We start from the raw sequence: 22,991 nt of genomic DNA on the forward strand, positions 1-22,991 counted from the left end.
CAGCCCAGACAGAGCAGGTTGTGCTCAGCTTCCTGGCTGGAATCTTCCAAAAGCCATCCTTGGACTAGCTGGCATCAAAAAGAGAAGCCTGGCTTGTGTAAGACAGGACTATTCTTATAAATCCATGTGTACACAAATGATCTTCCTTAAATAACACTAATTGCATTATCAAGTATTCATAATATATTAGTGAGTTTTCCTTGCCCTTATGTGGGCCTACCGAGGATGTCGTGGTGGTTTGTGCAGCCCTTTGAGACACTAGTGATTTAGGGCTATATAAGTAATCATTGATTGATTGATTGATTGATAATTTAGTATTCATAATAAATATTCAATCATTTCTAGTTATTTCCTCAATATTGTACAATATAAATCAATAAACATATCAGAATCACAATATGCAATAAAAAGAAGTCAGTGCACTTAACTTGCTTATTATCTAAACACATTTAAAAGTACATTCTATAGACAATTGTTATCATTAGTCATTAATTGACGTCATAAGCCTTTTATATGGAGGATTGAGGATATGCCACAAAGACTGTGGCAATGAAAAAAGATTCATGCTTAAGGTGCTATTGTCATAAATATGGACGCACCAACTCAGCTTCTCCAGTCAAACACAGCTTCATGACAAAGGATCCGGCGCTGGTCGTCACAAATAAGCATGTAGTTTAAAATCCGTCAGCACAATGTTTCAGCTGAAAACAAGAATTAAAAACTTACCTCCAGCAGAAATACAATCGATCTCCTCTCACGTCCAGGCTACTTCCTGCTACCGGCTTATAAGCACCACTCATTGGACCGCGGCGGTCACATGACAAGGGAGCGTGCACCGATCTCCCGAAGAGTAAACAGAACAAGAGCATACCAGTCACTTCCGGCTACCACCATAAAACTACAGCTGATTGGACTGTGGCGGTCACGTGACTAGGAAGCGCGCAAAGAGTGAATAGAAAGTCAAGAGCCTAATAGTCTCCGTTTGTATGTATTTGACACATGTGATACACCTGCTATTTGAGTTATTTTTAGAATAGGCCAGCGGGCGACTCATCTGGTCCTTACGGGCGACCTGGTGCCCGCGGGCACCGTGTTGGGGACCCCTGCTCTACACATCAAACCAGTTCAACAGGAAGAGTTAGTTAATAAAAGATGTTATTTTGCTGACAGATATGATGATGATTTCTTCAGTGAGCAACGGACAAGTTCAACAATAAAAGTCAGTTAATAAAAGATGTTATTTTGCTGACAGATATGATGATGATTTCTTCAGTGAGCAACGGACAAGTTCAACAATAAAAGTCAGTTAATAAAAGATGTTATTTTGCTGACAGATATGATGAGGATTTCTTCAGTGAGCAACAGACAAGTTCAACAATAAAAGAGTTAGTTAATAAAATATGTTATTTTGCTGACAGATATGATGATGATTTCTTCGTTGGTGCGCCGAGTTGGCCGCCTGGTGCACCCAACGCTACTTCCGGCTACAAGCCCCGCCCCCCTGCACCCCTGCAGGACGCTGGCCTCCAAGCAGGTGAGTTGTGAAGCTCGGGGCTGTCACGTGACCTCACCTTGTGGCCTGCTGCAGGTCAAAGGTAACAGGAAGGAGCAGAGGCCAAAGGTCAACAGCAAAAAAAAAAAGGAAGTGGAAATCCGGAAGGAGCAGAGGCCTAAGGTCAACAGCAACAAACAGGAAGTGGAAATCTGGAAGAATATGACGGTGGAGGAGCTCGCTCGCGCCATGGACCGAGACTTTGGTGAGGACTTGTCTTCTTCTGTGGTACTCTTGTAGTCTTCTTCTGTGGTACTCTTGTAGTCTTCTGCTGTGGTACTCTTGTAGTCTTCTTCTGTGGTACTCTTGTAGTCTTCTTCTGTGGTACTCTTGTAGTCTTCTTCTGTGGTACTCTTGTAGTCTTCTTCTGTGGTACTCTTCTAGTCTTCTTCTGTGGTACTCTTGTAGTCTTCTTCTGTGGTACTCTTGTAGTCTTCTTCTGTGGTACTCTTGTAGTCTTCTTGTATGGTACCCTTGTAGTCTTTTCTGTGGTACTCTTGTAGTCTTCTTCTGTGGTACTCTTGTAGTCTTCTTGTATGGTACCCTTGTAGTCTTCTGTGGTACTCTTGTAGTCTTCTTGTGTGGTACTTTTGTAGTCTTCTTGTGTGGTACTCTTGTAGTCTTCTTGTGTGGTACTCTTGTAGTCTTCTTGTGTGGTACTCTTGTAGTCTTCTGTGGTACTCTTGTAGTCTTCTGCTGTGGTACTCTTCTAGTCTTCTTCTGTGGTACTCTTGTAGTCTTCTATGGTACTCTTGTAGTCTTTTTGTGTGGTACTCTTGTAGTCTTCTTGTGTGGTACTCTTGTAGTCTTCTTCTGTGGTACTCTTGTAGTCTTCTTCTGTGGTACTCTTGTAGTCTTCTTGTGTGGTACTCTTGTAGTCTTCTTGTGTGGTACTCTTGTAGTCTTCTTCTGTGGTACTCTTGTAGTCTTCTGCTGTGGTACTCTTCTAGTCTTCTTCTGTGGTACTCTTCTAGTCTTCTTCTGTGGTACTCTTGTAGTCTTTTTGTGTGGTACTCTTGTAGTCTTCTTGTGTGGTACTCTTGTAGTCTTCTTCTGTGGTACTCTTGTAGTCTTCTTGTGTGGTACTCTTGTAGTCTTCTTGTGTGGTACTCTTGTAGTCTTCTTGTGTGGTACTCTTGTAGTCTTCTTGTGTGGTACTCTTGTAGTCTTCTGCTGTGGTACTATTCTAGTCTTCTTCTGTGGTACTCTTGTAGTCTTCTTGTGTGGTACTCTTGTAGTCTTCTTGTGTGGTACTCTTGTAGTCTTCTTCTGTGGTACTCTTGTAGTCTTCTTCTGTGGTACTCTTGTAGTCTTCTTGTGTGGTACTCTTGTAGTCTTCTTCTGTGGTACTCTTCTAGTCTTCTTGTGTGGTACTCCTGTAGTCTTCTGCTGTGGTACTCTTCTAGTCTTCTTCTGTGGTACTCTTGTAGTCTTGTCCTGTGGTACTCTTGTAGTCTTGTCCTGTGGTACTCTTCTAGTCTTCTTGTGTGGTACTCTTATAGTTTTCTTGTGTGGTACTTAGGGCTGGGCGATATTGGCTTTTATTAATATCGCGATATTTTTACGCCATATTGCGATATACGATACATATTACGATATTTTGCCTTGGCCTTGAATGAACCCTTGATGCATATAATCACAGCAGTATGATGATTCTATGTGTCTACATTCAAGCATCCTTCTTCATTCTGCATTCATATATGCTACTTTGAAACTTTCATGCAGAGAGGGAAATCACAAGTAAGTCAATTGACCAAAGGAAGGACAGACGAGAAGGAGTGAGACAGGGCAGTAATGTAATGCACGCAGCTAAAAGCAACGGTGTGAGAACATATAATCAAATATTAGGATATAGTCATTTTCTATATCGCACAGAGACAAACCTGCGATATATCGTATATATCGCCCAGCCCGAGTGGTACTCTTGTAGTCTTGTGTGGTTAGTAAACACACAAGTGTGTTTCTTGTGTTGACATGTGGGTGACCATAAATCAAGTCTTTATGGATCCAAAGACTTTATTGATGTAGCCCGCTGGGTCAGGCAAGCGCTACATCAACTATGGATATATTTCTGTGGTTAGCAGTTGTTTCTTTTCTGAAATCTCAATTAGTACCATTACTGCTGAGAACACAGGCTGGCTAGCTAGCTCACATCACAATGAAGGTTGTGTTCTCTTCCTATTTATTAGGAGCCTGCCGGCAGGTGTACAGACCCTTTGCAAAAAATGACAATATCATGGAAAAGTGTATTTATTTCCATAATTGCATTCAAAAGGCTAAACTTCCATGGATTGTAGATTCCGGGCCCACAACTAAAGCAGTTTAGTTGTTTATCTGTACATCATTTGGGCTCATCAAAGCCAGGAAAAGAGCATTTCAGGTATCAATGATGGTCCTCTGGCCAGGTGTCAAGTCAGATGAATCCTGACTGAGACACTTGGACCAAAGTCAAGCAGTGAGTAGATGTGACACTTTCAAACATTCATGTCCTGTCAAATTTGGCCTCATTTCTTCACACTGTTCTCATTTCTTTTTGAAATCCTGTTTTCCTGGGTCTGATGAGCCCAAATGATGTACACATAGACAACTAAATACTTCAACTGCTTTAAGTTGTGGGCCCAGGATCTACCATCTATAACCTTTTGAATGGAATTATGGGAAGAAATACACTTTTCCAAGAGTCTATATGTGTGATGTAAACACAGGAAGTACATTACCTGAGGAGGTGTGGCTACAGGAGAGCCTTGCCCAATATTCTTTGCATGGTGTTCTATAAATGTGATGTATAATGACAACAATGTCACTAAGTGATATTGTAAACATCTAAGTAAAGTTAAAGCACCAATGACTGTCACACACACAAACACTAGGTGTGGTTAAATTTGTCCTCTGCATTTGACCCATCACCCTTGTCCACCCCCTGGGAGGTGAGATCGGTGAGCAGCAACGGTGGCCGCGCCCGGGAATCATTTTTGGTGATTTAACCCCCAATTCCAACCCTTGATGTTGAGAGGTAATGGCTCCCATTTTCATAGTCTTTGGTAGGACTCTGCTGGGGTTTGAACTTACAACCTGCCCATCTCAGGGCGCACACTCTAGCCCTGAGTACTACAATACAGGTGTCAAAGAGGCAGCTAGTTGAGAATCTCAAGTCAAATCATGTGTTGAAATGCAGGCAATGCATTCTTCCCAAGATGCTCACACGGCTAATAACAGTACAAGAATTGGTCGGAGTCAGGGCGCCATGTTTGCTACCAACTTTGAGCCCATGTGATGTGTTTGCTACACCTATACATTGGAGGCAGACACACACTTGGCACAAAAGTCACAATTTGATTGTTGGTGAAACGATGATGACAATGTTGTCCCAATGGGGCTAATAACTTCTTTTATTGAGGCGTGTTGGAGAGGTCAGCAAAGGTAGCAGCACAGTGTGTGTCAGTACAATTATTGTAAGTATATGTTTACAACCCCATGGAGACACATTGATGTCCTCACTGGATGTCCTTGTCAATACAATTATTGTAAGTACATGTTTACAACCACATGGAGACACATTGATGTCCTCACTGGATGTCTTTGTCAGTACAATTATTGTAAGTGTATGTTTACAACCACATGGAGACACATTGATGTCCTCACTGGATGTCTTTGTCAGTACAATTATTGTAAGTGTATGTTTACAACCACATGGAGACACATTGATGTCCTCACTGGATGTCCTTGTCAATACAATTATTGTAAGTATATGTTTACAACCACATGGAGACACATTGATGTCCTCACTGGATGTCCTTGTCAGTACAATTATTGTAAGTATATGTTTACAACCACATGGAGACACATTGATGTCCTCACTGGATGTCCTTGTCAATACAATTATTGTAAGTATATGTTTACAACCACATGGAGACACATTGATGTCCTCACTGGATGTCCTTGTCAATACAATTATTGTATGTATATGTTTACAACCACATGGAGACACATTGATGTCCTCACTGGATGTCCTTGTCAGTACAATTATTGTAAGTATATGTTTACAACCACATGGAGACACATTGATGTCCTCACTGGATGTCCTTGTCAATACAATTATTGTATGTATATGTTTACAACCACATGGAGACACATTGATGTCCTCACTGGATGTCCTTGTCAATACAATTATTGTAAGTATATGTTTACAACCACATGGAGACACATTGATGTCCTCACTGGATGTCCTTGTCATTACAATTATTGTAAGTGTACGTTTACAACCACATGGAGACACTTTGATGTCCTCACTGGATGTCCTTGTCAGTACAATTATTGTAAGTATATGTTTACAACCACATGGAGACACATTGATGTCCTCACTGGATGTCCTTGTCAGTACAATTATTGTAAGTATATGTTTACAACCACATGGAGACACATTGATGTCCTCACTGGATGTCCTTGTCAATACAATTATTGTAAGTATATGTTTACAACCACATGGAGACACATTGATGTCCTCACTGGATGTCCTTGTCAGTACAATTATTGTAAGTATATGTTTACAACCACATGGAGACACATTGATGTCCTCACTGGATGTCCTTGTCAATACAATTATTGTAAGTATATGTTTACAACCACATGGAGACACATGGATGTCCTCACTGGATGTCCTTGTCAGTACAATTATTGTAAGTATATGTTTACAACCCCATGGAGACACATTGATGTCCTCACTGGATGTCCTTGTCAATACAATTATTGTAAGTATATGTTTACAACCACATGGAGACACATTGATGTCCTCACTGGATGTCCTTGGTAGCAAACATGGCGCTGCTCCTTGAGTTGGTCACACGCTCTTCATACACCACTCTGCTTTCATGTGGTCATTACTGCCATCTAGTGTCCACTTCTAAGTCTGTCTGCCATTCATGGGAGATTTATTACAAATTCATAATCTTGCAAGTTGATTAAATCTTACTGGAAAAAAGACTTGAAACATGAAACTTTCTCCTGCGGCAATTTCATGTGTTTTAGGCCACAACAATAGAAACACGTCTGTATACAATGTGAGTCACACATACAAATGTAAACAATAATGTGAGTCACACATACAAATGTAAACAATAATGTGAGTCACACATACAAATGTAAACAATAATGTGAGTCACACATACAAATGTAAACAATAATGTGAGTCACACATACAAATGTAAACAATAATGTGAGTCACACATACAAATGTAAACAATAATGTGAGTCACACATACAAATGTAAACAATAACGTGAGTCACACATACAAATGTAAACAATAACGTGAGTCACACATACAGATGTAAACAATAATGTGAGTCACACATACAGATGTAAACAATAATGTGAGTCACACATACAAATGTAAACAATAATGTGAGTCACACATACAAATGTAAACAATAACGTGAGTCACACATACAAATTTAAACAATAACGGGAGTCACACATACAAATGTAAAAAATAACGTGAGTCACACATACAGATGTAAACAACAACGTGAGTCACACATACAAATGTAAACAATAATGTGAGTCACACATACAAATGTAAACAATAACGTGAGTCACACATACAAATGTAAACAATAATGTGAGTCACACATACAAATGTAAACAATAATGTGAGGCACACATACAAATGTAAACAATAATGTGAGGCACACATACAAATGTAAACAATGTGAGTTACACATACAAATGTAAACAATAATGTGAGTCACACATACAAATGTAAACAATAATGTGAGTCACACATACAAATGTAAACGATAACGTGAGTCACACATACAAATGTAAACAATAATGTGAGTCACATACAAATGTAAGCAATAATGTGAGGCACACACACATATGTTAACAATATAGTGAGTCACACACAAATGTAAACAATAGTGTGAGTCACACGTACAAATGTAAACATTATTGTGAGTCACACACAAATGTAAACAATATAGTGAGAGACACATACAAATGTCAATAATGTGAGTCACACACACAAATGTAAACAATAATGTTTCCATTTATAAGGCTAGTAGTATATTTTCCGGACAATAAATTGCGTCTTTTTCCCACGCTTTGAACCGTGCGCCTTATAAAACGTTGCGGCTAATTTATGGATTTTTCCTCGCTAATGGCCATAATGTTTAGTTTTGAAAGAAATGGTTTAAATGTTACGCTTAAAAGGTGTATTATTGTTTATGCTATGGCGCCATCTTTACGAAGAGTTTGCTCACAGCAGGTGCTGCGGGTTAAATATGTTATTCCTGTTTTGTACCTTTTAACCGGAAGTAGAACTGTCCGTAGTGTTTCTGATCCAAAGGATTCTTCATTACTTTAAGCAACATTTGTAAGTTTTAAAATACAAGTAAAATTATCAGTCGAAGTCCAAGACTAGATATTAGCACTCTAAGTCTAGGGTCCAGTCTTGCACTGTTCTGATACAGATCAGTGTTTTCCACTTGTAGTAGTTCCAACAAGTCACAGACCAAGACTTTGGATGTGTGTAGATCACATTGTGGAGGCGCTGCTGAATACGTCGCTGGATGTGGACTATCTGGAGCCAGACTCGGTTCTGGACGATATGTGGATCAAAGAGGTGGTGAAGCGCTCAGGAATGAAGATGCAATGGGCCAAACTGCGAGAGAGCCCAGAAAGAGAGTACAGAGATGCCGTGCCACGGTAACCCGTTCACATTTTGATCACGCTATGACATCATCAAACTGTTCTAACAGCTGACCTCTGACCCCCGCAGACCTCCGGCGGACCAGAGCAGAATGGTGCCGCGCCCCCCAGTGGTGACCATCATGGGTCACGTGGACCACGGCAAGACCACGCTGCTGGATAGTCTGAGGAAAAGCCAGATTGCCGCCACGGAAGCCGGCGGCATCACGCAGCACATCGGAGCCTTCCGAGGTATCGGACTCAGAACCGCCCACACTGATGGAGGAACCCACCGTGTTTTTGTCTTGCAGTGGAGTTGCCCACTACAGGTGAGACCATCACCTTCCTGGACACGCCCGGCCATGCCGCCTTCTCCGCCATGAGGGCGCGTGGAGCCCACGCCACAGACTTGGTCATCCTGGTGGTGGCGGCCGACGACGGCGTGATGAAACAGACGGTGGAATCCATCCAGCACGCCAAGCGGGCCGCAGGTAAGGTACGCACCACAGCTGCTGACCGGCGGCGTGAGCATCCTTGTGTGTTGCAGTACCAATCATCGTGGCGGTCAACAAGTGCGACAAACCTCAGGCCGACCCTCAGAGGGTCAAACGGGAACTCCTGGCTCACGATGTGGTCTGCGAGGAGTTGGGAGGAGACGTTCAGGCCATCCACATCTCCGCCCTCAAGGTACGGACACCTGGAACTCCTGCTGACGCTAGTCACCACCTCCCACTCTGCTCGTCGCCAGGGGGACAACCTGCTGGCTCTGGTGGAGGCCACGCTGGCCCTGGCAGAGGTGCTGGAGCTGAAGGCGGAGCCTGATGGCCCAGTGGAGGGCGTGGTCATCGAGAGTCGCACGGACAAAGGCAGAGGGTGAGTAGTGCAAGGACATAGAAACAAGATGGTGTCTCTCTTAAACAAGACTGTGCTGCTGTTGCTTTGCCATCATGGCACTCTTCTTTATTTAAATGGATGTACGTATATGTGTGTATCGGGTCCCCGATGGGAGCCAACCACACGATGATTCATACACTGAGGTTCTGTTTAAGCAAGCAGTGATTGCCAACCTGACACAGCTGTCTTAAGGCAGGTGGCCACACATCAACCTGACTGGCAATGCAGTTAGGGATGTACTTGCCTTCCATGACCTCCTGGTGCATGCTATCACTGGGATGGCTGGCCTGCTCCCGCCTGTTCGGGGGGGGTTGTGATGCTCCACTGTGTGTGCGTGTGTGCGCGCGCGCGGACATATATATATATATATATATATATATATATATATATATATATATATATATATATATATATATATATATATATATATATATATATATATATATATATATATATATATATATATATACAACACTTCGATTAAAATTTTTAATCGTTGCCCAGCCTTTATATATATATATATATATATATATATATATATATATATATATATATATATATATATATATATATATATATATATATATATATATATATATATATATATATATAAAGGCTGGGCAACGATTAAAAATTTTAATCGAAGTGTTGTCAGCCTTCATCAGAGGTGTCACGTGATGTTAGCGTGACCTCGTCTGTGACGTGTTATATGGATTGTACCATCAAGTGTTGTCAGCCTTCATCAGAGGTGTCACGTGATGTTAGCGTGACCTCGTCTGTGACGTGTTATATGGATTGTACCATCAAGTGTTGTCAGCCTTCATCAGAGGTGTCACGTGATGTTAGCGTGACCTTGTCTGTGACGTGTTACATGGATTGTACCATCAAGTGATGTCAGCCTTCATCAGAGGTGTCACGTGATGGTAGCGTGACCTTGTCTGTGACGTGTTACATGTATTGTACCATCAAGTGTTGTCAGCCTTCATCAGAGGTGTCACGTGATGTTAGCGGGACGTCATCTGTGACGTGTTATATGGATTGTACCATCAAGTGTTGTCAGCCTTCATCAGAGGTGTCACGTGATGTTAGCGTGACCTTGTCTGTGACGTGTTATATGGATTGTACCATCAAGTGTTGTCAGCCTTCATCAGAGGTGTCACGTGATGTTAGCGTGACCTCGTCTGTGACGTGTTACATGGATTGTACCATCAAGTGTTGTCAGCCTTCATCAGAGGTGTCACGTGATGTTAGCGGGACGTCATCTGTGACGTGTTATATGGATTGTACCATCAAGTGTTGTCAGCCTTCATCAGAGGTGTCACGTGATGTTAGCGTGACCTTGTCTGTGACGTGTTATATGGATTGTACCATCAAGTGTTGTCAGCCTTCATCAGAGGTGTCACGTGATGTTAGCGTGACCTTGTCTGTGACGTGTTATATGGATTGTACCATCAAGTGATGTCAGCCTTCATCAGAGGTGTCACGTGATGGTAGCGTGACCTTGTCTGTGACGTGTTATATGGATTGTACCATCAAGTGTTGTCAGCCTTCATCAGAGGTGTCACGTGATGTTAGCGTGACCTTGTCTGTGACGTGTTATATGGATTGTACCATCAAGTGTTGTCAGCCTTCATCAGAGGTGTCACGTGATGTTAGCGTGACCTTGTCTGTGACGTGTTATATGGATTGTACCATCAAGTGTTGTCAGCCTTCATCAAAGGTGTCACGTGATGTTAGCGTGACCTTGTCTGTGACGTGTTACATGGATTGTACCATCAAGTGTTGTCAGCCTTCATCAGAGGTGTCACGTGATGTTAGCGTGACCTCGTCTGTGACGTGTTATATGGATTGTACCATCAAGTGTTGTCAGCCTTCATCAGAGGTGTCACGTGATGTTAGCGTGACCTTGTCTGTGACGTGTTATATGGATTGTACCATCAAGTGTTGTCAGCCTTCATCAAAGGTGTCACGTGATGTTAGCGTGACCTTGTCTGTGACGTGTTACATGGATTGTACCATCAAGTGTTGTCAGCCTTCATCAGAGTTGTCACGTGATGTTAGCGTGACCATGTCTGTGACGTGTTATATGGATTGTACCATCAAGTGTTGTCAGCCTTCATCAGAGGTGTCACGTGATGTTAGCGTGACCTCGTCTGTGACGTGTTATATGGATTGTACCATCAAGTGTTGTCAGCCTTCATCAGAGGTGTCACGTGATGTTAGCGTGACCTTGTCTGTGACGTGTTATATGGATTGTACCATCAAGTGTTGTCAGCCTTCATCAAAGGTGTCACGTGATGTTAGCGTGACCTCGTCTGTGACGTGTTACATGGATTGTACCATCAAGTGTTGTCAGCCTTCATCAGAGGTGTCACGTGATGTTAGCGTGACCTCGTCTGTGACGTGTTATATGGATTGTACCATCAAGTGTTGTCAGCCTTCATCAGAGGTGTCACGTGATGTTAGCGTGACCTTGTCTGTGACGTGTTATATGGATTGTACCATCAAGTGTTGTCAGCCTTCATCAAAGGTGTCACGTGATGTTAGCGTGACCTCGTCTGTGACGTGTTATATGGATTGTACCATCAAGTGTTGTCAGCCTTCATCAGAGGTGTCACGTGATGTTAGCGTGACCTTGTCTGTGACGTGTTATATGGATTGTACCATCAAGTGTTGTCAGCCTTCATCAAAGGTGTCACGTGATGTTAGCGTGACCTTGTCTGTGACGTGTTACATGGATTGTACCATCAAGTGTTGTCAGCCTTCATCAGAGTTGTCACGTGATGTTAGCGTGACCATGTCTGTGACGTGTTATATGGATTGTACCATCAAGTGTTGTCAGCCTTCATCAGAGGTGTCACGTGATGTTAGCGTGACCTCGTCTGTGACGTGTTATATGGATTGTACCATCAAGTGTTGTCAGCCTTCATCAGAGGTGTCACGTGATGTTAGCGTGACCTTGTCTGTGACGTGTTATATGGATTGTACCATCAAGTGTTGTCAGCCTTCATCAAAGGTGTCACGTGATGTTAGCGTGACCTCGTCTGTGACGTGTTACATGGATTGTACCATCAAGTGTTGTCAGCCTTCATCAGAGGTGTCACGTGATGGTAGCGTGACCTTGTCTGTGACGTGTTATATGGATTGTACCATCAAGTGTTGTCAGCCTTCATCAAAGGTGTCACGTGATGTTAGCGTGACCTCGTCTGTGACGTGTTACATGGATTGTACCATCAAGTGTTGTCAGCCTTCATCAGAGTTGTCACGTGATGTTAGCGTGACCTTGTCTGTGACGTGTTATATGGATTGTACCATCAAGTGTTGTCAGCCTTCATCAGAGGTGTCACGTGATGGTAGCGTGACCTTGTCTGTGACGTGTTATATGGATTGTACCATCAAGTGTTGTCAGCCTTCATCAGAGGTGTCACGTGATGTTAGCGTGACCTCGTCTGTGACGTGTTATATGGATTGTACCATCAAGTGTTGTCAGCCTTCATCAGAGGTGTCACGTGATGTTAGCGTGACCTCGTCTGTGACGTGTTATATGGATTGTACCATCAAGTGTTGTCAGCCTTCATCAGAGTTGTCACGTGATGTTAGCGTGACCTCGTCTGTGACGTGTTATATGGATTGTACCATCAAGTGTTGTCAGCCTTCATCAGAGGTGTCACGTGATGTTAGCGTGACCTTGTCTGTGACGTGTTATATGGATTGTACCATCAAGTGTTGTCAGCCTTCATCAGAGGTGTCACGTGATGTTAGCGTGACCTCGTCTGTGACGTGTTATATGGATTGTACCATCAAGTGTTGTCAGCCTTCATCAGAGGTGTCACGTGATGTTAGCGTGACCTCGTCTGTGACGTGTTATATGGATTGTACCATCAAGTGATGTCAGGTACAACACTTTACTTACTAGCCTATATAAATCAACCATTTATAAATACACGTCAGTAGGCTAAATGAACATTTTCAACATGACATTTTAACTATGTATATATATTTTTCCGAATGTTCCAACCGCCACCCGCCCGAATCTATTTAAAATCTATTTTTTCGTCATGTCACCCTCCCGACCACGTCCGCGGATGAGACCGCAAACCGCACATCTCTACTCTGCGTTGACCTAGTTATCAGTACAAGGCAAAGAATTCCAAATAATCCAAAAGCGTGCAAGAATTTGATATATGTGTAAACTTGTATACATACATTTCATCACATGATACATTTTTATGAAAATATTTGCTAATAAATGTGGAATTTGGGTCAGGAAAATATTGCTCGATTTTGACTCAAAATAGCAGGAAATGTATCCTAAGCTAACATAGATGTCAACATTTTTCTGGGGGGTCATGCCCCCAGAAAAATTGTGAGCCTTCAACTATTTGTCGAAGCTTTGAAAGTGGAATTCTTTCCCGTTCTTGTTTTATGTAGAGCTTCAGTCCTTCAACAGCCCGGGGTCTCCGCTGTCCTATTTTACACTTCATAATGCACCACACATTTGCCATGGGAGACAGGTCTGGACTGCAGGCGGGCCAGGAAAGTACCAGCACTCTTTTACTACAAAGCCACGCTGTTGTAACACGTGGATTGGCATTGTCTTGCTGAAATAAGCAGGGGCGTCCATGATAACGTTGCTTGGATGACAACATATGTTGTTCCAAAACCTGTATGGACCTTTCAGCATTAATGGTGCCTTCACAGATGTGTAAGTTACCCATGCCTTGGGCACTAATGCACCCCCATACCATCACAGATGCTGGCTTTTCAACTTTGCGCCTATAATAATCCGGATGGTTATTTACCACTTTGTTCTGGAGGACACCACGTCCTCTGTTTCCAAATATAATTTGAAATGTGGACTCGTCAGTCCACAGAACACTTTTCCACTTTTCATCAGTCCATCTTAGATGAGCTTAGGCCCAGTGAAGCCGGCGGCGTTTCTGGGTGTTGTTGATAAATGGGTTTGGCTTTGCATAGTAGTGTTTTAACTTCATCTTACAGATGTAGCGACCGACTGTAGTTACTGACAGAGGTTTTATGTAGTGTTCCCGAGCCCATGTGGTGATATCTTTTACACACTGATGTCGGTTTTTGATGCAGTACCACCTAAGGGCTCAAAGGTCCGTAATATCATCGCTTACGTGCAGTGATTTCTCCAGATTCTCTGAACCTTTTGATGATTTACGGACCGTAGATGGTAAAATCCCAAAATTCCTAGTAATAGCTCGTTGAGAAATGTTGTTCTAAAACTGTTCGACAATTTACTTACAAAGTGGTAAACCTCACCCCATCCTTGTTTGTGAATTACTTAGCATTTCATGGAAGCTGTTTTTATACCCAATCATGGCACCCACCTGTTCCCAATTAGCCTGCACACCTGTGGGATGTTCCAAATAAGTGTTTGATGAGCATTCCTCAACTTTATCAGTATTTATTGCCACCTTTCCCAACTTCTTTGTCACGTGTTGCTATCTCGATAGATAGACAGATGTATATCTGTAGAGCTATATATCTATAGATATATCTATATGTAGATATATCTATATATCTATAGATATATCTACATGTAGATATATCTATAGATATATATATATGTATGTATCTATATTTAGATATATATATATATATATAGATATAGATATATATATGTGTGTGTGTGTGTGTGTGTGTGTGTATGTTTGTATTTATTTATGTGTGTGTATATATTTATATATGTATGTGTGTGTATGTGTGTGTATATGTGTGTGTATATACAGGTGCTGTTCATATTAGAATATCATGAAAAAGTTGATTTATTTCAGTAATTATATTCAGAACGTGAAACTTACATATTATATCAATTCATTACACACATAGGGATATATATTTGAAATGTTTATTTATTTAAATTTTGATGATTAGTACTGACAATTACTGAAAATCCCAAATTCCGTATCTCAGAAAATTACAATATTTGTTCCGACTAGTACCAAAAAATATTTTTTAGAAATGTAGACCAACTGAAAAGTATGAACATGGAAAGTTTCAGCATGTACGGCAATCAATACTTAGTTGCAGCTCCTTTTGCCTGAATTGCTGCAGCAATACGGCGTGGCATGAAGTCCACCAGTCTGTTGCACTCCTCAGGTGTTATGAGAGTCCAGCTTGCTTTAATAGTGGCCTTCAGCTCTTCAGCATTGTTGGCTCTGGCATCTGGCATCTTCTGCTTCACAATACCCCAGAGCTTTTCTATGGCGTTAAGGTCAGGTGAGTTTGCAGGCCAATCAAGAAGAGGGATACCATGGTCCTTAAACCAGGTACTGGTGGATTTGGCACTGTGTGCAGGTGCCAAGTCATGTTGGAAATTGAAATCTTCACTTCCATAAAATTGGTCGGCGGCAGGCAGCATAAAGTGTTGTAAAACTTCCTGGTAGACTGCTGCATTGACCCTAGACCTCAGGAAACACAGTGGACCAACACCAGCAGATGACATGGCACCCCAGACCATTACCCATTGTGGAAATTTGACACTGGACTTCAGGCAACGTGGATTCTGTGCCTGTCCTGTCTTCCTCCAGACTCTGGGACCTTGATTTCCAAAGGAGATACAAAATTTACTTTCATCTGAAAACATAACTTTGGACCACTCAGCAGCAGTCCAGTCCTTTTTGTCTTGAGCCCAGGTGAGACACTTTTGACGTTGTCTCTTATTCAAGAGTGGCTTTACACAAGGAATGCGACAGCTGAAGCCCATATCTTGCATACGTCGGTGCGTGGTGGTCCTTGAAGCACTGACTCCACCTGCAGTCCACTCTTTGTGGATCTCCCCCACATTTTTGAATCGGTTTTGTCCAGGGCGCGGTTATCCCTCTTGCTTGTACACTTTTTTCTACCATATCTTTGTCTTCCCTTCGCCTCTCTATTAATGTGCTTGGACACAGAGCTCTGGAACATTTAACCTTTTTGGCAATGACCTTTTGTGTCTTGCCCTCCTTCTTTAAAGTATCAATGGTCATCTTTTGGACAGTTGTCAAGTCAGCAGTCTTCCCCATGATTGTGTGTCATACAGAATCAAAACGAGAGACCATTTAAAGGCTTTTCCAGGTGTTTTGAGTTAGTTAGCTAATTAGAGTGTGGCACCAGGTGTCTTCAATATCTGACCTTTTCACCATATTCAAATTTTCTGAGACGTTGAATTTAGGGTTTTCATTGGTTGTCAGCTATAATCATCTCCTTATTGGCAAAAAACACTTGAAATGTATCAGTCTGTTTGGAATGAATGTATACATTCTACAAGTTTGACTTTCTAAATGGATTTAATGAAATAAATCAACTTTTTCATGATATTCTAATAATATGACCAGCACCTGTGTGTGTGTGTGTGTGTGTGTGTGTGTGTGTGTACATATGTGTGTGTATATATACATATATATATATATATATATATATATATATATATACATATATGCATATATGTGTGTACACATATATATATATATATATATATATATATATATATATATATATACACACACACACACACATGTACATATATATATATATATAATGTGTATATATATATATATATATATATATATATATGTATATATACACACATATGTATATGTATATATATATGTATATACTTATATATATATATATTTATATATATATATTTAATATACATACATACAGGACTTTCTCAGAAAATTAGAATATTGTGATAAAGTCCTTTATTTTCTGTAATGCAGCTAAAAACATGAAAATGTCATACATTCTGGATTCATTACACATCAACTGAAATATTGCAAGCCTTTTATTATTTTTTTATTATTTGTCGTAGTCATAGTGGTTTGTACAGTCCTTTGAGACATTTGTGATTTAGGGCTATATTAATAAATATTGATTGATTGATATTTTAATATTGCTGATTATGGCATACAGCTTAAGAAAACTCAAAAATCCTATCTAAAGAAATTACAATATTTCCTCAGACCAATTAAAAAAGCTGTATGCCATAATCAGCAATATTAAAATAATAAAAGGCTTGCAATATTTCTGTTGGTGTGTAATGAATCCAGAATGTATGACATTTTCATGTTTTAGTTGCAATACAGAAAATAAAGGACTTTATCACAATATTCTAATTTTTTGAGACAGTTCTGTATATACCTATATATGTGTTTGTGTGTGTGTATATGTATATATATATATATATATATATATATATGCAGTGGGGCAAAAAAAGTATTTAGTCAGCCAGCGATTGTGCAAGTTCTCCCACTTAAAAAGATGACAGAGGTCTGTAATTTTCATCATAGGTACACTTCAACTGTGAGAGACAGAATGTGAAAAAAAATCCAGGAATTCACATTGTCGGAATTTTAAAGAATTTATTTGTAAATTATGGTGGAAAATAAGTATTTGGTCACTTCAAACAAGGAAGATCTGTGGCTCTCACAGACCTGTAACTTCTTCTTTAAGAAGCTCTTCTGTCCTCCACTCGTTACCTGTATTAATGGAACCTGTTTGAAATTGTTATCTGTATAAATGACACCTGTCCACGGCCTCAAACAGTCAGACTCCAAACTCCACTATTGCCAAGACCAAAGAGCTGTCGAAGGACACCAGGAAAAGAATTGTAGACCTGCACCAGACTGGGAAGAGTGAATATACAATAGGCAAGCAGCTTGGTGTGAAAAAATCAACTGTGGGAGCAATTATCAGAAAATGGAAGACATACCAGACCACCGATAATCTCCCTCGATCTGGGGCTCCACGCAAGATCTCATCCCTTGGGGTCACAATGATCATGAGAACGAAGAGCAAAAATCCCAGAATCACACGGGGAGACTTGGTGAATGACCTGCAGAGAGCTGGGACCAAAGTAACAAAGGTTACCATCAGTAACACACTACGCCGACAGGGAATGAAATCCTGCAGTACCAGACGTGTCCCCCTGCTTAAGCCAGTGCATGTCCAGGCCCGTCTGAAGTTTGCCAGAGAGCACATGGATGATACAGCAGAGGATTGGGAGAATGTCATGTGGTCAGATGAAACCAAAATACAACTTTTTGGTATAAACTCAACTCGTCGTGTTTGGAGGAAAAAAATACTGAGTTGCATCCCAGGAACACCATCCCAAGAACACCATACCTGCTGTGAAGCATGGGGGTGGAAACATCATGCTTTGGGGTTGTTTTTCTGCTAAGGGGACAGGACGATTGATCCGTGTTAAGGAAAGAATGAAGGGGGCCATGTATCGTGAGATTTTGAGCCAAAACCTTCTTCCATCAGTGAGAGCTTTGAAGATGAAACGTGGCTGGGTCTTCCAGCATGACAATGATCCCAAACACACCGCCTGGGCAATGAAGGAGTGACTCTGTAAGAAGCATTTGAAAGTCCTGGAGTGACCTAGCCAGTCTCCAGACCTCAACCCCATAGAAAATCTGTGGAGGGAGTTGAAAGTCTGTGTTGCTCAGCGACAGCCCCAAAACATCAATGCTCTTGAGAAGATCTGCATAGAGGAATGGCCCAAAATACCAGCTACTGTGTGTGCAAACCTGGTAAAGACCTATAGTAATCCTTTGATCTCGGTTATTGCCAACAAAGGTTATATTACAAAGTATTGAGTTGAATTTTTGTTATTGACCGAATACTTATTTTCCATCATAATTTACAAATACATTTTTTAAAATTCCTACAATGTGAATTCCTGGATTTTTTTTTCACATTCTGTCTTTCACAGTTGAAGTGTACCTATGATGAAGATTACAGATCTCTGTCATCATTTTAAGTGGGAGAACTTGCACAATCGCTGGCTGACTAAATACTTTTTTGCCCCACTGTATATATATATATATATATATATATATATATATATATATATATATATATATATATATATATATATATATATATATATATATACACACACGTGTGTGTGTGTATATAGACGCCTGGGGATCCATTTAAACAGGCAGTTGCTGAAATCCATATCCTGCTTCATCTTGTTGCTGCAGTCCCGCCACGACTGCCATCGTCCAGCGGGGGACGCTGAAGCGAGGCTGTGTCCTGGTGGCAGGGAGGACTTGGGCAAAGGTGCGCTACCTGTTTGACGAGAAGGGCCGAGTGGTCAAAGAGGCGGGGCCAAGCATGGCGGTGGAGGTGATGGGCTGGAAGGAGCTTCCGCCTGCCGGCGATTCCATCTTGGAGGTGGAGTCTGAGGTCAGGAAGCCACGCCCCTTCTAGGTGGTGAGGCCCAGGTGAGGACGTGGTGCTTCTGTCTACAGCAGCGAGCCAGAGAGGTGGTGGACTGGAGGAACCGAGAGGCGGAGCTTCAGAGGATGAGGGCGGAGCAAAGCGTCATCCAAGTGAAACAGAAAGAACACCTGGATGAGTACAGGAAGCAGAGGGAGGGGCTGACCCACCTCTCCTGGCGCCAAAGGAACTTCCTCCAGTACCAAAACACCAAGGGCAAGCTGAGGCCCAGCGAGAAGACGTCCCACGCCGACCTCAGCCTGCCGCTCATCATCAAAGGTACCAGCCGCCGCCTTCGCGCCATCTTCCTTCTTCACCTCCTCTTCCTGTTGCACGCCCACAGCTGATGTGGACGGCTCTTTGGAGGCAATCTTGAGTATTGTGGACACCTACGACGCCCAGGACCAGTGTGGACTGGCGGTGGTTCACTCTGGCATCGGCGACGTCTCCGAAAATGACCTCAACATGGCGGTGACTTTTGGAGGTAGGAGCCTGCGGTGTGCCACTTGACTCCGGGTGACGGCGCTCCTCCGCAGGCAGCGTGTACGGCTTCAACGTGGCGGCCAGCAAGTCCATCCAGCAGATGGCGGAGAGGCAGAGTGTCCCACTGAAGCTCAACGCCATCATCTACCAGCTGGTTGAGCAGCTGAAGGCGGATCTTAACAGCAAGTTGCCGCCACTCCTACATCACAACGCTGTGGGTGAGTTATCGCAGCATCATTGCTCAGCACTTCCTCGGCGTGGAACCCTTGCTCCGCCCACCAGGTGAGGCGGCGGTGCTGGCGGTGTTCCATGTGACGCAGGGCAAGAAGAAGATGGCGGTGGCTGGCTGTCGCGTTCACAAAGGTCAGCTCAATCGCCAGCTGCGCTTCCGTCTGCTTCGAGGCGGAGAGACGCTGTGGGAAGGTGAGTAGAGCCTCCTTCAAAATAAAATCACGGTCAGTTGACAAGTGTTGCCGTGCAGGTTCTCTGGAGAGCCTCCTTCAAAATAAAAGCACGGTCAGTTAACAAGTGTTGCCGTGCAGGTTCTCTGGTGGGGTTGAAGCACCACAAAGACGAGGTGGGTGTGGTGAAGGCGGGAATGGAGTGCGGCCTGTCACTGGACTCCGACGTGGCGTTCAACGTTGGCGACGTCATCCAATGTTTGGAGGAGCTGGACGTGCCGCAGGTCACCACCTGGGACCCCGGCTTTTGATCATTTCCTGCTTGACAACCTCCAGACACAAACGCTTCCACTGTTGAACACACTCACCAGGAGGAGGAGTTCTTACCTGTGGACGCCTCTTGGGGGGGCGTGGCCTTCTGGGCTTCAGCATGCTCTTGGCTTCCAAACACTTCCTCTGCAGACCAAAACCACTTCTTCTTCACAACTGCTTCCCAGTGTAACCATTCTTCTTCACTATGGGTATTTCTCATCTGAAGGGGAGCCTGACAGATAAAGTTTGAGAACCATTGTGTGTGTGTGTGTGTGTGTGTGTGTGTGTGTGTGTGTGTGTGTGTGTGTGTGTGTGTGTGTGTGTGTGTGTGTGTGTGTGTGTGTGTGTGTGTGTGTGCGTGCGCGCGCGCCACTAGTGGTACATAGGCTCCATCGAGTAGAAGCATTTAAGTCCAATTTCAAAACTCAATTGTATACTTTAAATCGAGCCCTTTTAGAAAAGTTGATCTCCCGTCTTTCTTTTCTGTTTTGCCCCCCCTTCATGCATGGAGAGATGAAGTGCTAGCTGTTCAAAGTCTCCACATCTGCAGTCCATTCCAAGGATTGTGGTTGTTCCCATTGGGCTGACTTTTTTCTTGCCCTGAAGTGGGATCTGAGCCCTGGATGTCGTTGTAACTTGTGCAGCCCTTTGAGACGTTTGTGATTAGTGGCTAGGTAGGTAGGTCGTTACTGTCATTGCACAAGTACAACAAAACTTTGTTTTCAGCACAAACCTGTTGAAGATTAGACAAAGAAACAGTGTACAGGGTTACAGAACAAGAACACTGATGGGTGGCCATAATATGGGGAAAAAGGTCCACGCTAGGGAAGGATGAGTAAAAAAAATACAATCCAGACTGGGCTCCTAAGGGGGCCCAGTTCGGAGTGAGATAAAACCTCCATAGCAAAGCACATATACATATTACAACATACATTTCCAGATATCTAGCAACAGAGGGAAGGTAGTTCAAGGTCATGGTGGTAGGTCGCAGCTCTCAGGCGCTGACCATCATTCATCACCCCTACGGGATTGTGTCGAGGGCATTGGGTTGGGGGACAGGAGGGTGTATGCGTGGCGTATATTTTTTTGTGGATGTGTGTGTATATAAGCCTATAGTGTGTTTCTGTTCCGCGGCCTTGATGTATTTGCTGTCGCTAGTCCAAAGTTCACAACAACAGGTGTGTGTCCATGAGACAAAAAAGGGAGTTACTTGTGTCTTCCTGCAGTGATCTTCGGGAGAGTCTCGAAGCCAGGGAAAAAAATCCAAGTTAAAATGATTTGTATGCGAGTGAAAATAAAATTAGCTTTTCACTCTAAAATTGTCTATGACTGGTCCTCAAAACTGTGGGTTAGACAGTTCGATGTAATCCACAGTTCTTCCCGCATCCTCCAATATGTAAATACATTTTAATTGATTGTGGTACGTCAAATAATCACTCCAGGTACATTTTTTTTTCTTCGTATATGCCAATACAGTGTTACTTTTCAACCTGTGTGGAATGTTACTGTGGCTTAAAATATATATACATACAAACCCCGTTTCCATATGAGTTGGGAAATTGTGTTAGATGTAAATATTAACGGAATACAATGATCAGGGATTGCTCAAGGATTTGTGAAGAAGAAGCTGAAAGACACCAGACCCAATAATGCAAATGAGCTAAAGGACGCTATTGAAGCATCCTGGGCATCCATAACACCTCAGCAATGCCACAGGCTAATTGCCTCCATGCCACGCTGCATTGATGCAGTAATCCCTGCAAAATGATTCCCAACCAAGTACTGAGTGCATTAATTGACATTTTCAAATGTTTGATTTTGTTTTGCTCTTATAAATCTTTTTTTTTTACTTGGTCTGAGGAAATATTCTAATTTGTTGGGATAGGATTTTTGAGTTTTCTTAAGCTGTATGCAATAATCAGCAATATTAAAATAATTAAAAGGCTTGCAATATTTCAGTTGATGTGTAATGAATCCAGAATGTATGACATTTTCATGTTTTTAGTTGCATTACAGAAACTAAAGGACTTTTTCACAATATTCTAATTTGCTGAGATAGTTATGTATATACATACTTATATACCTATACTGTATATACCTTTATATACATACATATATACCTATACTATATATACCTTTATATACATACATATATATACCTATACTGTATATACCTTTATATACATACATATATACCTATACTGTATATACCTTTATATACATATAATACATACATATATACCTATACTGTATATACCTTTATATACATATATACATACATATATACCTATACTGGCTCACCTGCACTGGCTTCCTGTGCACTTAAGATGTGACTTTAAGGTTTTACTACTTAGGTATAAAATACTACACGGTCTAGCTCCATCCTATCTTGCCGATTGTATTGTACCATATGTCCCGGCAAGAA

The 22,991-nt window shown here is 42.0% G+C and overlaps 1 protein-coding gene across 2 annotated transcripts in view; it reads left to right on the plus strand.

Moving 5' to 3' along the window:
- The window catches only part of LOC133539095 (translation initiation factor IF-2, mitochondrial-like), a 26,178-nt gene extending 3,574 nt beyond the window's left edge, over positions 1 to 22,604 (plus strand). Inside the window, exons 2-14 of one of the 2 annotated variants that reach the window (XM_061881152.1) lie at positions 1,419 to 1,534; positions 1,589 to 1,757; positions 8,084 to 8,255; positions 8,329 to 8,489; positions 8,549 to 8,728; positions 8,785 to 8,924; positions 8,986 to 9,110; positions 19,133 to 19,337; positions 19,403 to 19,649; positions 19,714 to 19,854; positions 19,907 to 20,071; positions 20,136 to 20,276; positions 20,396 to 22,604. In XM_061881152.1, the coding sequence (XP_061737136.1) occupies positions 1,421 to 1,534; positions 1,589 to 1,757; positions 8,084 to 8,255; positions 8,329 to 8,489; positions 8,549 to 8,728; positions 8,785 to 8,924; positions 8,986 to 9,110; positions 19,133 to 19,337; positions 19,403 to 19,649; positions 19,714 to 19,854; positions 19,907 to 20,071; positions 20,136 to 20,276; positions 20,396 to 20,565 (2,130 nt within the window). In that variant the 5' untranslated portion in view covers positions 1,419 to 1,420 and the 3' untranslated portion in view covers positions 20,566 to 22,604. The remainder of the gene's footprint in view (positions 1 to 1,418; positions 1,535 to 1,588; positions 1,758 to 8,083; positions 8,256 to 8,328; positions 8,490 to 8,548; positions 8,729 to 8,784; positions 8,925 to 8,985; positions 9,111 to 19,132; positions 19,338 to 19,402; positions 19,650 to 19,713; positions 19,855 to 19,906; positions 20,072 to 20,135; positions 20,277 to 20,395) is intronic. The other variant, XM_061881153.1, reaches the window with a different exon arrangement.
- Positions 22,605 to 22,991: the final 387 nt, after the last annotated feature.

Source organism: Nerophis ophidion, linkage group LG20 (assembly GCF_033978795.1).
Source record: "Nerophis ophidion isolate RoL-2023_Sa linkage group LG20, RoL_Noph_v1.0, whole genome shotgun sequence".
NCBI lineage: Eukaryota > Metazoa > Chordata > Actinopteri > Syngnathiformes > Syngnathidae > Nerophis > Nerophis ophidion.